We start from the raw sequence: 15,950 nt of genomic DNA on the forward strand, positions 1-15,950 counted from the left end.
AGAAAGAAGTTGTTTGCTCTGGGTGGATTCGAACCCAAGACCCCTCGCATGCCAAGCACGGGGTCGGCGACACTTTGCCATGGGTCTTGGGCTTCGCTGGCCAGCGAAACTGTGCCTATATATCACTTAGGGCGATTGCGTCATCACACCACGTGGGATGCACGCACGAACAGCGCATATATCAAGTAGTATTTTGTAGTACTCAGGCGGGTTAGGGTTAAGCTAATCCCAATCAATTAAACCAAGTGTGTGGACTACACTGTTTAAATGTGCAGGGGAAAATAGTCTACCTCTTGCTTATGCCTAGTTTTAGTTTCATTCTATCCAAGCCTTGAAATAAGTGGACTGGAACCAGGAGCAATTTGTTTTTATACCTGGTTCACTGGGATTTTACAAGAACCAGGAGCAATTTCTGAAGAAACAGGGGCAATTTTCAAATAGTAAACCATTTTCTGCATATACAATACTGCATTCCAGTACTACTGCATCAAGTGCAAAATTGGAACAAGGAGCAATGTGTTTAGAACATTGCTCCTGGTTCATGTGAATTTTACAAAGACCAGGAGCAATTAGTGGTTTTACAAAGGCAAATTTGCTCTCAGCGCCTGCTTATTTCAAGGCTTGATTATATGTGTTAAATGCTTTTGCCGACAACAAACTAAGGCTGCATGCACAAAATTGTAATAATTGTTCTTTCTGAGAAGCCAGAGGTAGACTATTTTGATCCTCATACATGACAATCCAACATGGTGAATTTCAAGTTAATGTAACTTAATTGACCTTTTCGGTAAATCCCATAAGACCTTGCGAGTACACCTGAGAACTCATCATTTGACGTCATGTCAACTTGCAATGCGCAGTAACGATGTTCGATAAACTATGTGCATATCGGCGCAGATAGGCGTGATGTCATTAAATGATGAGTTCTCAGGTGCACTCGCAAAGGCTTATGGGATTTACCAAAAGGGCCAATTATGGTCTGACTTCTTGTATTTTAAACACATTGGGTAAATCAGCTTTTCACAGTTACATAACTTGCTGATGCAGGCATGCCATAAGCAGGACATAAAATAGGCTACATGGTTTTGCTTCACATGGCGACAGCGCGTTTGATGAGTGTGTAGCGTGGCGTGGTATGATTGTTCACACCAATCATGTACCGTGTTGCGCTTACTTGACATACTGTATTGGATGCATGACCACTTTGTGATGGAATATGAGTTCAAATAACCAGAAATTGATTGGGTGAATTATATTTGATGGTAGCACATGTACATTCTTTTTTCATACAAGTCCTCTATATTCGGACATGGTGGGTTATTTTGAGGTAGTCTCTATTCATGTGTTGCCAGAAATGCATTGGGAACTAACTGCTGCTTTTGTACGAGACTCAATGCGTAATTTGAAACTTATTGCATCTAAGGAGCAATAAGGTATATTGCTGATCGAGTTCGATGGGCAAATGTGATGCATGCTGGGAATGAAAAGGGCTCAAAAGCTATAGAATTTGTCACCTGAGATCGCAAATTTGAGTCCTTTTCCTTCCCAGCATGTATCACTTTCGCCTATCGATCGCTATCAGCAATATACCTTACGTAAGCGCACATTTTTCATTAGTTTTGATGCATAATTGTTTTTGTTTTCTTCCTGAGTGCTTTCGGCAAGGGTCCAAATAATCTCGGCTATTCCCCCATAACTGACAGCACCAATAATACATGGAGTCTAGATTCTCCTTCTCTATGTCTATGATGTGACCTGATTCAATCGGCCAATCAGACCATTACTTCCCTTTTGGTTCAGGAACTTGGAGCTCTCAATGGAGGGCATACCCATATCAAACACTAATTACCCATGAAGCAGTCACCTTAAATGATCAGTGCTCTGAGTTAGGGAATGGCTAATATGTGTGAATGATTTGCAAAGGGATAACATGTAATAAATGTGAAAAGTTTGATAGTCACAGATGAGGTAATGTGGCACACCTAGCAACAAACAAGGGGGAAAGATAGGTTTTCATTTCAAAATCTTGCATCCAGTAGCATTTGAGTAATATACATAGGTAAGACTCATAAAATCGTGAATCGGTATAGAATGACGTACCTGGAGGATATACAAAAAATGAAAAATTTTCACTTTTACAAGTTTAACACAAAGTATAGCAATCACTAGGGTGGCTAGGAGGATGGGGCAAAACACACATTTCAACATTTTCATAAATCCACTTTACAGCTTAAACACAATAACCGATCAACTTCTAACTTGGTGTTGTGATAGTATATGGTGGCCTGATGTGTTGTATAGTTTTGTTTCATGTTATTTGCATATTTATGAATATTAATGGGCTTATTTGCATATTGCATATTATTTGTATTTACAAACCTTTGTTATTTACACACCTTTGTTATTTACACACCTTTGTGTGGGGGCTACCTTAATTATGAACTGCATAATTCTAGTTAAGGTTGCTTGCAAAGCAGTTAGCCCACTGGGGACCCAGTTAGCTGATAGCATACTATCCTGTAATTTGGGCACTTTTGTGTCCCAAACCTCACTTATGATAGGAGAAAGTTTTCTATAAACGCTTCATGTGATTGGAGTCTAAGGTTTGAAATTGAATATGGCAGGGTCATAGGATGTAAATACAATGACCATTGCCATGGTAACCATGTGATGATGATCAGGGTATACTGTTTACAGCTTTTTAATATTGTGTTAATTTGTTTTGTTTGTTTGTTTGTTTTTATGTCATGTATATTTGTTGTGTTTTTGGTTTATTTGTTTGTTTGTTATTTGATAAGCAGCCATTAAACTAATCTGTATTAATCTCTGTTAATTGTGTGAACTCTGTAGACTGTTTTAAATAACTGTAAGTAATAAAACTTGGAAACCATAGCAATGGGCCTAGTCACTTAAATTTCCTGTCACTCTTTCATTCAATTTTTATATATTTATTTATATATTTATATTTTTGTGGCACTGTTAATACAAATGTACCCCTTTATGTAGTCTAGTATTATCACTCAATTATATGGTTCAAGGCAAAAAGAGGGAAATGAATTATTTTCCAACAGGATGACTGGTGGATGTGAGCCTCTTTGTCTGGTAGGATGTAATCTGCTATATCCATCCATCCAATCATAACAAAAATATCTTTCCCAGAAACTTGTTTAAGTTTACAATTACAGTAGCCTAATGCGATATGAATCATTGCTGCATTAATTAAAAAGTATTAATTAAAACAACCTCGGATAGGCCTACCTATGGTGTGCGAACAGACAAGTAGGAGCAGCAGGAATAATATTACAGACAAGATAAGAAATGTGACATCATCTACTTGGATAGAACCAGTTGTCATATCTTGTGACGTACTGCCGCATATTTCTGAAGCATGTATGTACAGGATACTTGTAGTACGTATTGATTGGGTCATTTTGTTTTTATAACAATCGGAGAAGCATTTTCTTCCTTGTGGAATATAATTTTTGGATAGACATTTTTGGATACTCTTTGAGATGGTCAGGGAGATATCTTATATGGATACATACATTTCTTGTTTTCAGTTTGGTAAGCTTTCATATCTTTCACATTCAACTGCTGCTACAGCTTGAACCTTTTATGAACAGATTGGTGTCAAATAAGTTGGCAGATATATTGGCAGATGTTGTTGAATCACATGTTCACTAATGATAGTCACTATTTGTGTATGTGCGTATGTAGTGTTTACATGTATATCGTTTGTTTGATTGCATGATTGTTTGTAGCAAATGTATGTAACTTTTTTAATTAGTTTAAATAATGTAATTACAATGTTCATTTGTTATCTCTTTCAATTTTTATATGCAGCTCCAGAAAGTTTTGACAGGACACCAACCTCGGATCAAAAAAGAAGATCCTCAAGAACAAGTAGCACCAGTACAGCTTCAGTGGAAAGACGAGAGAAGAAAGAAGACGATGTAACCAAGACCAAAGCTACCATGCCTGAGAGAAGAAGTATGATCATATTTGTGTGACTCTATATTTGCCACTTAGACACAAGAGAGAAGAAGGGATCACGACTACTCTCTTAGAAATTCCTAAGTTTATCCATTTGATGGTGATGAGGGACAAATCCAAGCCTAGATTAAAATTAAAAATTCTTAATGCTGATAGATTATTAAAATTGAACTAATATAAATTAGAATACCATTGTTTAATCTTATAGATTAAAATTCACTTTTTTTGACTTTTTAATCTTAGCATAGAATAATCTTGGATTAAAATAGATAGTAATTCAAGACTAATCCAAATTACGATTAAAAATTCAATCTGACGGATTTCAATTTTAATCTACGAGATTAAAAAATGGTTATCTTATTCGGAGTAGCTCATTTTTAATCTATTATTACATTAAGAATTTTTAATCTATGCTTGGATTTGTCCTCATTGCAATCGTATAATTTAACTTTTTAATCTTAGGTACTTAGAGAGTAGTCCATGATCCCTTCTTTTGTCATGTGTCTAAGTAGGTAGCTGTGACCAGCAAGTTTTAAAAATAAACGACTGATAAAGAAGACTAAGCAGATCTTTCACAAGACTAAATTTACACGCAACATTAAAGTACTTGAGTTCGTTTGTTCCATGGTATTTTCATTATATATTCACAATATATATCTAAAACCATGCTAAATGTTATTTACTGTCCCAAGTTTAGTATTTCAAAAACTCATTAGTTCCGAAAGTGACACCAATGCTACAGTCAATCATCCCTTACCAATAAACAAACATTCTCGTTTCATGTCACCCGGTATTTCATAGCTAAAATTAGTGGAAAATAATTACTATATCCAGAATTTTTCATGGCTGCTAGAGCTATAACTACAGATTGGTTTCACACTATTTTTTCAGTTTTACTTTCAAATATAACCTAGCATATTCTGAGATACTCTGTATACAAATTCTGAACCCCATTTCCCCCAAAATCAGGTTTTTCATAATTCTTTTATTCTTTCCGGACGACTGCTCATCCATTCATATTAATGCACTTTCACACAATCTATCACAGTTAACTGTGGCACAGTCACAGTGGTTAGAGTGTCAGATCCAGACTTTTGATTTTGTGGCCCCATTTCAATACCATGCACCATCTGATTTTTATTTCAATGTTTTATCAAACAATTTATGTTATAAATGAAGGATATCATAATTTTAAGCATCCATTGGTATGTTGTGATATCATGGCAAGATGTTTGATTGTAATTGTTTCAAAAAGTGAGCAGAGGTCCGGTAGGGGCTTTTTAAAAACTTGCTGCTTTCTTTACGTTGTCACTGTTTTTTTGGTGTATTGAGCATTACAGACAATGATCTGGCTGAATAGCATTGACAAACTCATAATATCTGAAATTTGTTCCCTTTCTGTCATAATGAATTTTAATGAAAGTTTAAAATAAGCTTGTGTAGAAATTTAAACAGGTATGGAATTAGTTTATAGTGGTTTATTGATTTCAGTGATTGATTTGTAAGGGCTAAGTTAAGGGAATTAATTTATTATAATTGATTGATTTCAGTGATTTTCTGTAAGAGCAAAATTAATGGAATTACTTTATTGCACTATGATTTGAGGAAGGGAAGGGAGAGCTGGTTCTGGTTCTGGTTCTGGTTCTGGTTCTGGTTCTGGTTCGCATCCATGTAAGAGCAAAGTTACAGGAATCACTTTATTAGGGTTTATTGGTTTGAGTGATTGGCTCGTAAGAGAGCAGAATTAAGTAATAACTTATTAAGTTTTATTGATATGAGTGATTAGCTGACACCTTTAGTGATGATAATTGGTTTCTTTTAATTGATTAATCCAAAAGGATAATTAGAGCTTAGTATGAAGTCATTTATCAGGAAGTGGGTCAGTATCACAAATGTAACAGGTGCGCAGATTACTAGCCTCTTCCTGCTGTAGAATCTACACCATTTCACAATCAACAAAAGTTGATAAACATTGGTCAAGTCAGTGACCAGTGACTAACCAATGACCACTACTGTATGTGTGAGGTCAGTGTACGAGTTACGTCAATGCACATTGCGATTAAAGCGTAATGTTGTATTCATGTAAGAAATACATACATAGAGCAGTTTGTACATAGCGCAAGCAATACATACGTAGAGCAGTACATTTGTTATAATCGGATTTGATAGGATTGGTAATATTGCTACTTGTTATTTCAGACGCACAGATAAGGTTGGTATTCGATATATCTGCTCTCTGAAGTAAAACTCCACTTTCTGTAAATAGTATACAAAACAGAAGCTGCTGCTTACGACACAAGTGTTTTTCAATTAATGTGCTGCTACAGTCAAATGGCAGTATCTACAAGGAAGAGACATAGTAGATACTGTATTTTTATCTGGGAATGAGGTATTTTGAGTCAGTATGCTTCCAATATAAAGGATTGTATCTGCCATTAACTAGCACAGCAAATGCTGTGTTTTACCATGGTAGGACAGATTTATATCAACTTTGGGACAGTTGGATAGGTGTTAACCAGAACAAGAATTTTAAAAAAAGCTGAAACTCAATAGTTTGTATGGAAAAATACTAACATAACATGGTATGGTAGATCAAGATTTCTTTGCTGTAACTTTTTGTTGTATGTTCACCATCACAGAATCGAGATCCAGTGAAGGCTCAGAGAGTGGGGATACATCAGACCAGCCTCACAGAAGGAATCGGCGTAGTCGGCGTATGAATGTTACTGTATCAGCAGAGGAGCTAAAAGAGGCACATAAGTTACAGGTAGGTGCAAACCAAAGAATTATTAAGGTAGGGCTTCAGAAATGATTTGTGGAAATATTATCATCTTAAAAATTCACTTAAGAATCCATGCACATATTTATTAGCACTTGTTCAGTGCGTAGGCGACTGTGCTCATGTGCAACCCCGGCATTCTAATGTGTATTTGTTATCATGTTTTAGGGTATTGATAGGCAGCCTGCGGCCCAGATCCAGCCCATGGACCAATGTTGGATGGCCCTTGAGGAGCTCTGAAATGTACAGAGAAAATAACAAAACAAGGTGTATTTGGCCCTCAAGCACAAATCTTCAAAATGCATTTGGCCCTCCATGGCTCGCAAGCAAATACAGTGGAGACCCCTGTATTAGATCAATGAAGCCTTGTAGATGTATACTTACATTATAAAGCTGATCCCCTTCATCCACACACGTAACAAGACCAAGAGTGGATCCAAATAGCATGAGTGAGAGACAATATCCACTGAGTGAGAAGAATGAAAATCACCCAAAAGAGTGAAAATCACTAAAAGAGTGGAAACTACTCTTTCAAGGTATGATATAAGGGACATTACTGGAAGAGTGGTTTCCACTCTTATAAACCACTCTTATAGGAGTGATTTACACTCTTTTAGAGTGATATGCACTCTTTTAGAAGTGATTTTCACTCTTTTATGAGTGATTTTCACTCTCTTGAATGATTTTCACTCTCCTCACTCTTTTGGCAAGTGAGTTTTTCACTCTTTTACATTAAGAGAGTATGTGTTTAGAATCTAAATATATTCATGTGTTTATTCAAGAGTTAAAAATATTTAGGTTTAGGTGTTTACCAGAATGTTAAAATCAAGTATAAGTTAGAAGTAAAACTTAAAAAAGTTTTTCACTCTTACAAGCAGGGCAGAGATTTGTTATAAACGGCAGGGGATTGGATGAAACAATTTGTGAAACACATCAAATTAGTAATTTTGCTTGTCAAAACCAGTAAGTTTTTACTTACTAATATTTCGTCCATCTCGTCGGAGGACTTCATCAGATGTGAGCATCTGATCCACTTTCGGGAAACTGGCTTCCGGTTTTGAGTAGTCTTACTTCCAGTCTTCAAAAGTGGGTCAAATCGTGACTTAGGAAATAAGTGCCCTCCTCTCTGTTCATGGTCTTTGTCCCCCTCTTTCTGATCTCCATCGCTTCTCGTACTTCTCTAGACTTTCTGACATGTTCTTTGCCAAGTATCTTGGAATCCTCCCAATTGACGACATGATTTGCCCTTGCGACATGGTCGGATATGGCCGACTTTGTTTGCTCTTGCTCGGATGCCCTACGTTCTGACCGTGTGAACTTTTTCTCGTTGGCTTTCTTGACTTCCGCTTGGTGTTCCATGAGCCTAATCCCAAACAGGCGAGGCGTCTACGCCAACATAACTGAGATCGCAATTTTGGCAGCCGATCTCGTAAATGCAATTGCCTGTTTTCAGCTTATCTCTTTTGTCTTTGGGGTGGACCAGGATTTTTTTGAGGGTTTGATGTGGTTTCATAGCGGTGTCGACTTTGTGCTTTTTGAAAATTCTTTGAAGACTGGAAGTAAGACTACTCAAAACCGGAAGCCAGTTTCCCGGGAAAGTGGATCAGATGCTCACATCTGATGAAGTCCTCCGACGAGATGGACGAAATATTAGTAAGTAAAAACTTACTGGTTTTGACAAGCAAAATTACTAATTTGATTTGATGTACAAACCTGATGAATCTATTCACTGAAGTTGTGAAACACATGTTCTGTAATGTGACAACCATGTTAAGGCCAGTGTAATGGGAGAGAACATTGACCTTTTCGAGCATCATGATTTCTGAATTGTATGTCAAAAGTATATAAAACTACACATTTTTGGAAAGGAAATGAGTCAAGGAATCCCATGGTGACGTCAGATTTGTTCAAAAATCTTGAGTTTTTGAAAAAATCACAAAAATTCACTTTTTTACCCCAATTTTTTTGTGAGAACTTTTGTGAGAAATCCGTTCGGAGTAAAAAAAAAATTCAGGTAGCTTTTCATGAAGAAGAGACATGAACTTAGGGAATGTTTTTTTATTTTTTTGAAATTTGTTTCTTTTTTTGAAATATTGAAAAAAACATGTGAAAAAAGCAATTTTGTCACTCTATTAAGCTAAAAATTGAACATAATGGTGTATATTTTTGTTTAAAACAAATATTTTGAAAAAATGAGAAAACCTTCCCTAGACTTTGATGTACTCTAAACGATAGTGCAAAAAGTTTACCTTTTGCTTGCATATTTTTCGAGTTATCTTGTCACAAAAATCGTGCAATATTGTTAAAAGTGAACTCTGAGAAATCGACATTTTAGTAAAAAATGTCAAAATTATGCACAAAACGTCCTTATATTTTAAAGCGGTAAGCCTTTCACGCTTGTAAAATCTGTATCTGGTGCATGGTCTAAATATGCATCTTTTGCACCAATAAATCTATAATGTCTGCTTTCAGTGCGCTAAAATTCAAAATAATAAAAAAATCCAAGTGGCATTTTGACTGCAAATTTTTGTTTTGTTTACACCGCATTTGCTGGCGTGAACAACAAACCGAATCGCCCTAGACTGCGTTGGACATCTGCGCAGAATTGCGCCAGCGTCACGCTAAGCGAATCGCAGCGTAATAAAAATATTTCGCATTCGCACATTTCTGACTCATTATTTCCGCCAATTTACTAAGCTGTCTTGAGCCATGTGACTTTTAGAGTTGAAAAGAGTGAAACAAATCAATCAAAAATACAAGTAAATATTAGCAAGTTGTATTTTATCAGTTTCAAGTGAAAGAATACATCTTAGTGTTGATAAATATCAAGAAATCTCAAATTCGGGCGTGAACGAATGTGTCTTCCATTACTCTGGCCTTAAGTGCTACATGTGCACACATCTGTAGTCCTTGTATATTGTCATTCCAGTTGTTATTCAATTTTAGTCTTCACCAAAAGTGCTGGTGTTATACTATTTTGGTCTCAGAGTGAAAATCTAACATGGCAGATATGCCATAGCATTTGTACAGCCATTAAAAGTGACCCAATTATGCTTATTATTATTAGTCTCCTTTATAATTGATAGATTAAACATATCTGTCAGTTAAAGGAAATTGTGTGTCACAGATATCTAGATGTTAACCCTATCCTGATACAACCTTGCCTGCCACAGGTTGATTCAATTAATACAATCAAGTGAAAATTAAATTGGCACCTGATTCAGTCATATTCAAATTCACCTTACAAAAATACCATGTGTGGAATGCACAGAGGATGTGATCATGTCAACCTATTATAACTATGCAATCATTGGCTGTGCTTGGGAAATATTGATTTAAAAAAATTAATGCTTTTAAAGGGAACAAACCAAAGAATGGTGAAGCCTTATAAATATGACTTGTTTTTTTCATAGCTGACCCTTTCTGTTTGTAAACAAACTGGAAACAGAAAGTAGGTAAAAATATAAAATAAAATCAATGTTTTTAAGAGCACAGGAGAAATGTAATCAACGTTTTACCCCCCTCCCAAAAAACCATTTCACACTGCACTGATGTGAGAGATCACTGTGTGCATGCCATGTTAGCTACTACTTCTCATATAACACAGGCAAGAACCAATGAAATTGACAAAAAACAACTGTTTAAGAATAATATTTATAGACAATGCTTATCTGAATTGCTTAACAAGTATTGCAAAACCATGTGTGACCTGATCAAACAATGTCATGAAACATTTTCAGATTATCACATTATGATAAAGAACTAGAGAAAGATTGGTGTAACTGCCATCAAAATATGACAAAAGAAACCAAGTTACAGTTGAATGCATGGAGTATTTAAACAATAAAGAACATAAGGGTTTGAATGGTAAACTTGTAAACAACTTTTCCTTTATTGTCCTATATGCAGTCACATATCTAGCTTGCTTTTTTTTTTAATTGTATGCAGGATGTATACAAACAGTATACAAATATATAATATTTATATATTTATTTTTATTCTTTTCCCAGGGCACTAAGTCACCTACCAATGAATCTCCTCGAGATGAAGTATTTCCACCCAAAGAAACAACTGCACATGCAAAACAGATTATAGGACAACCACCGCCTCCAATTTCTGTTATACCGGAAGAAATCACCAAGCAAGTCAACGGCATGGGACTTAACACATCTGTTAAAGCAGAAGAACGAAGGGGACAAAGAAGTTCCAAGCCAACAGCTAAAGTGGAACCAGTGAAGAAAGTTGTAACACAAGATGTGCATATTGCAGATGAACGTGAAAAGAGAAGATCAAGAAGAAGAGAGGAAAAGGTGGATTCTTCCTCTGAAAAACGCCCCAGTTCTCCTACCAAACAACATGCTTCACAGAGGCCAATATCACCCACCAAAGCTTTAAATGATTCTTCAAAGAGACCAGGATCTCCTATCAAAGATTCCAGGCGACCTAGCTCTCCTACTAAAGATGCAAGGAGGTCTTCTACATCTGCTAAAGATGCAAGAAGGCCTTCTTCACCTACAAAAGATGTAAGGAGACCTAATTCTCCAACCAAAATTGCTGCGGAAAGAACAAGAAGTTTGAGATCGCAACGACGTGAGGAAACGAAGTCACTGACTCAGAGGCCTGAAATCCCACAAGTTTTAAAACAGTCTCATGTAAGAAGCAACTCTACAGAAAGCAACTCCTCTGCTGCTAGTGAAGGTAGACGTTCCCCTACCAAACATGCTGCACGTGCAAATTCAAAAGACTCACTGGACTCTAGGGCAAGTCCAACAGGTTCTCCCAAGCATAAAGTATATAAGGAACCATCAGCAAGATTATTAGAACTGTCAAAACCAAGAAGAACTCCCACACCAGAAGCAGATCAAAATGAACCATCAAAATCATCTGAAAAGAAAACATCTTTTGTATCATCAAAAGTAACAGCATCCCCTAAGAGACAACCAAAGATGAGAATGTCAAAGGAAGCTGAGCGAAGATTAAAAGCATCTCAGACAACAGAAACAACTCCCCTTTCAACTGTTACTCCAACTCAAACGTCAAAGGCAGATGATAAAACTAGCTCTGAAGAAGAACCCAAAAAAGTAGTAGTTAGTGTCCAGAAAACAGAACCTGTTGAAGCAGACATTTTACCAAGTATCGTAGCAGTAGAAGAACAAGCACCAGCAAAAGTACTTGATGTAGAAGAGGTTATATCTGACAGAACTGATAACAAGGATGAATCAGATGGATTGAAAACCTCATCAATAGAGAAACCCAAAGAAAGAGCTGATAGTATCGAGATCATTTCAGTGCAACTGTCACCAGATGTAGACCAAGTAAGAGCAAAATCTCCTGAACCAGAAGATATCAAGAAAGATGCTTTATCCAAAAAAGACAGTGATTTGATAGCAATGATGAAAGCTAGAGCAGAAAAACTAGAAAAAGAAATAGAAGAAGAACAAAAGGAAAAACTTAAACTTGACAAGGAAATTGACTCAGAGGAAGAAACACCCGATGTGACAATTGATCTACAACCATCTCTGCCGATACCAGTGGCACATCGCGCTAGAGCGTTCCAGTTACCGTCAGGTACAAAGCCCCCAAATTTACGAGAAAGATCACTGTCAGAATCATCTCCTGTGACATCCCCAACATCAAGAACCCCACCAGTGACATCACCAACAACAAGAACCCCACCCGTGTCATCGCCAATAACAAAATCTCCACCTGTCACATCGCCAACAACAAAATTGCCACCCATGACTACACCATCTCCGCCTGTCACTCCACCGATGATGATGTCACCAAAAAGGTCACCAATAAGGTCACTGAGGTCACCTACTGGATCACCAACTGGATCACCAATCAGGTCCCCAACAAAGAATGGCCGACCAGAACAGATTCAAATACTGCCTGACAAGTAAGCTTTTTTGAGAATATTAGTATTGTTACTGTAGCTTTATTTGTTTGGTATTGATGCTATAATAGTCCAATTGGCTTCCTGGAGACATCATCTTTGTGTGAGACATTGCGATCAAAGGTGGTGCATCTGTAGTGCGTGGTGCTGGGCGAAGTGACTGTGCCCTTCAGATACATCATCTTTGATCACACATGGACGCTTAACTGTTTTGAGAAAGCCAAATGGACTATAGTGCCATTATTATTCATTTTTCAGTCATTTGGAGAAAAAATAATCATTCATAACTTAATTTCAGCGTATTTCTGTGTATAGAAAAACATTGATATACATGAACATTTTGACTTAACTCCAAAGAGATGTGATATAAAATGAATAGATTTATGACATTTGAATTAACCGTTATTAATCTAGACTAATGTGTCCTCATAGAAAGAATGAAGGTAAAAGACCTGTAGAGTAAACCTATGGATTTTTTGACCAATGAGAGTGCTTTCTGTTGCATTGGGAAAAGCGCTTTTTCGCTCGATCAAAAGTCAGTAAATCAATGAATAAGGGGAAATTCAGCACTAATTCTTGGCATGCTTTAGTAGGGGAGTTTTGATACTGGAACTGTTGTTGTGGTTTATATTATGGAGATAATTTCTTAGTGTAAATTGACTTGCTTTGTGTTTTTATCAGGCTAACTGCAGGATCCAGTCAGACACCAAATGATACAGAAGAAGATGAAGAAGAGGACCCATTGTTGAAACTGAGTGTTGTAGAAAAGATGAGGATGTTCACACACCTCCAACAAAAGCGTGCTAAAGAACAGGCTTCTATCAAGCCACGATCTCGTCATTTCCGACGAGTGCGCGACAGCGATCGCTCACAAACACAGCCAGTCACCCCAGAAGAATTAAGCCAAGCATCAACTATTGCCAAAGAGATGGCTGCGAAAGCTCAAACTGAATCGAAAGAGAAAATATCAGAGACTAAGTTGCAAGAGATTATTGAGGAAGAAAAGGAAGATGAACTTTCTAAGATGAGTTTGGCAGACAAGATGAAACTGTTTCATCAGAAAGCTGAGACCAAAGTTAAACCGCTACCAAAAGTGGAGGTGCCACGTCGTAGGAAGCGTAGTGAATCAAGGTACAAGACACAACCTGTAACTATTGAGGAGGTTAAAAAAGCTGCAAAGTTCTCACCCCTTGCGAGAAGCTTTGCTGCACCACCAGATCCCAGAATTCTTGCATCCATGCCAATCCATGATCAAATATCCCTTGTCTTTGCTGAGAACTCAGAGGACAAATCTGAAAAGAAAACTGAAATAGCAAGGAGAGACTCTGATTCAAATTTGGATAAAAGAGCATTTTGAAACAGGCTTCTGTTGAAAAAGTATCCTCACAAAGCGTGTCAATATTAAAATCAGAAACATCAGACTCCCATGAGACACACAGTATCTTGAAATCTAAGGAGGTCACACGAGTAGCTACAAGCGTCGGCATCAAAGCTGAGCGTGTCCGCGGTATCTTAAAAGAATCTCAATCCAGTACTGAATCGGAGGATATCCCAGGCATATTACGCCGTGATGCAAGCCCAGAATCGGCTAAAGAACCGGACTCGATACTGAAGTCAGGATCCGAATTTGATAAACCCAGTGTTACCCCGGGGATTTTACGAAAGGATTCGAGTGAAGGAATACCTTTAGGGAGCCCTAGGAGAGGAATTTTACGCAAGGAAGATTCGGCAGATGCAGATGTGGATAGTGGAGCAGATGAGAATCTGAAGAAAAGAAAGGGACATTCAGCATTGTCTTCCTCCAGTGGTCCTAGACTTAGGAGGGAAAAGGTAAGATTCAAAACTTAAATCTTCACTCCGGTGAAAGGGCTTGATTTTAAAGCTGCGCAAAGTTGACTTGCTTGATTTTTAGTTACAAAGAGTCGATTGATAATCAATTTTCTGAAGACCCTATGTATTTAAACATGCAATCAAATTCAGTTCCTTAAGTACTGATGTTATATCTAAATCATTTCCATTAATTCGTCTCTCATATTTTTATTAGCTTCCTAAGACTGTAAAGCCGCAATCTTTTTTTTTTTTTTTTGATCTGACTGTGCAGCAAAAGCTGGCTTCTATGCAAATTTGGTAAGCTTGACAGCTTAAGGTTACGAAGAAAGCGATATAAAAAGCGTATAAAAGGCGTATAAAGTTGTTCTCTAAAACCGCGTTTTCTCAGCAATCAAATATCGCAGTGAGTCAAATGTTGGTGCATGGATGTATCTTTACATTATTTTTGTGTGTTTATACAAATTTTTAGAATCCGTTTGAAAATCCTTCGTTTAAATCATTTTCGCACCATGTTCACAAGATCAAAAAGCGCGTTCCATGCAGTTTTTTTTCAAATGTTAAGCTCCGTATAAAACCACGCCAAGTGATTGTCTTCTCCTTTTTTGTATTGTACTACAAATCGACCAAAGAAATAATGTTGCCATGGGGAAGAACCAAATACAGTACCGATTAAATTTTATTAGCCCGTTTTTGGGAACAATTTTCAAGAATCTTGTACCACAAAACACTGTTATGTTACATTATCGATATCTGGATTGTGGAGCGTTAATTTTGATTTCTAACTGCCTACATTATTTCTCAAATGTCTGTAAACACTTTTACCATTTGAATTTCACTCCAAATTTAAGCTACTTTTGCAAAAAGCGAGGTTTTTCGCCATCGATACCTCCGACATTTACAGCGGTGATGAGCTTGTTTATCATAAGAGCCTGTTATGCACTATTCCATAATAGTCAGTTTGAGATCAATCAATTTCATGTGTCCCTCAGTGGCGCAATCGGTTAGCGCGCCGGACCCACGTTCTACTATACAATACTTTAGTTTTGAGCTGGAAAACGTTGGTACGTGTTCGAGTCCCTATGAGGTCCGTTCAATTTATTTTATTTTATTTTTCTCTCACTTTTTTCTTTTTTCTTGTTCGTTTCTTTCTTTCTGACTGCAGCGATTGATTGTTTTTGCCGGTTTTTTTTCATTATATAATTCTTTTAGGCTATACTAGTCTAATAGGCGCGGCCTATAAATATATTTTTACAAATTAGATTAACAAAATATTGGTTGTTGGTTTGGTTATTGTTGTTGTAGTTATTGTTGTAGGCCTATATATTGCATAATATAAATAGGCCTATATACTAATAGGCCTATTTAGCCTATAGAAGCATTGATTTATTCACGACAGATATCATCCAGGATACTTTTCAAAATTGAAAATTTAGAAAATCCAAAGGAAAATTG

At 36.9% G+C, this 15,950-nt stretch overlaps 1 protein-coding gene across 1 annotated transcript in view; it reads left to right on the forward strand.

The window, feature by feature from the left end:
- Positions 1–15,950, forward strand: part of LOC140155990 (uncharacterized) — a 188,152-nt gene that overhangs the window by 113,449 nt on the left and 58,753 nt on the right. Inside the window, 5 exon segments of the mRNA XM_072179045.1 lie at positions 3,844–3,990; positions 6,633–6,760; positions 10,783–12,671; positions 13,350–14,016; positions 14,019–14,498. Coding sequence (XP_072035146.1) covers positions 3,844–3,990; positions 6,633–6,760; positions 10,783–12,671; positions 13,350–14,016; positions 14,019–14,498 — 3,311 coding nt within the window.

This window comes from Amphiura filiformis, chromosome 6 (genome assembly GCF_039555335.1).
Source record: "Amphiura filiformis chromosome 6, Afil_fr2py, whole genome shotgun sequence".
NCBI lineage: Eukaryota > Metazoa > Echinodermata > Ophiuroidea > Amphilepidida > Amphiuridae > Amphiura > Amphiura filiformis.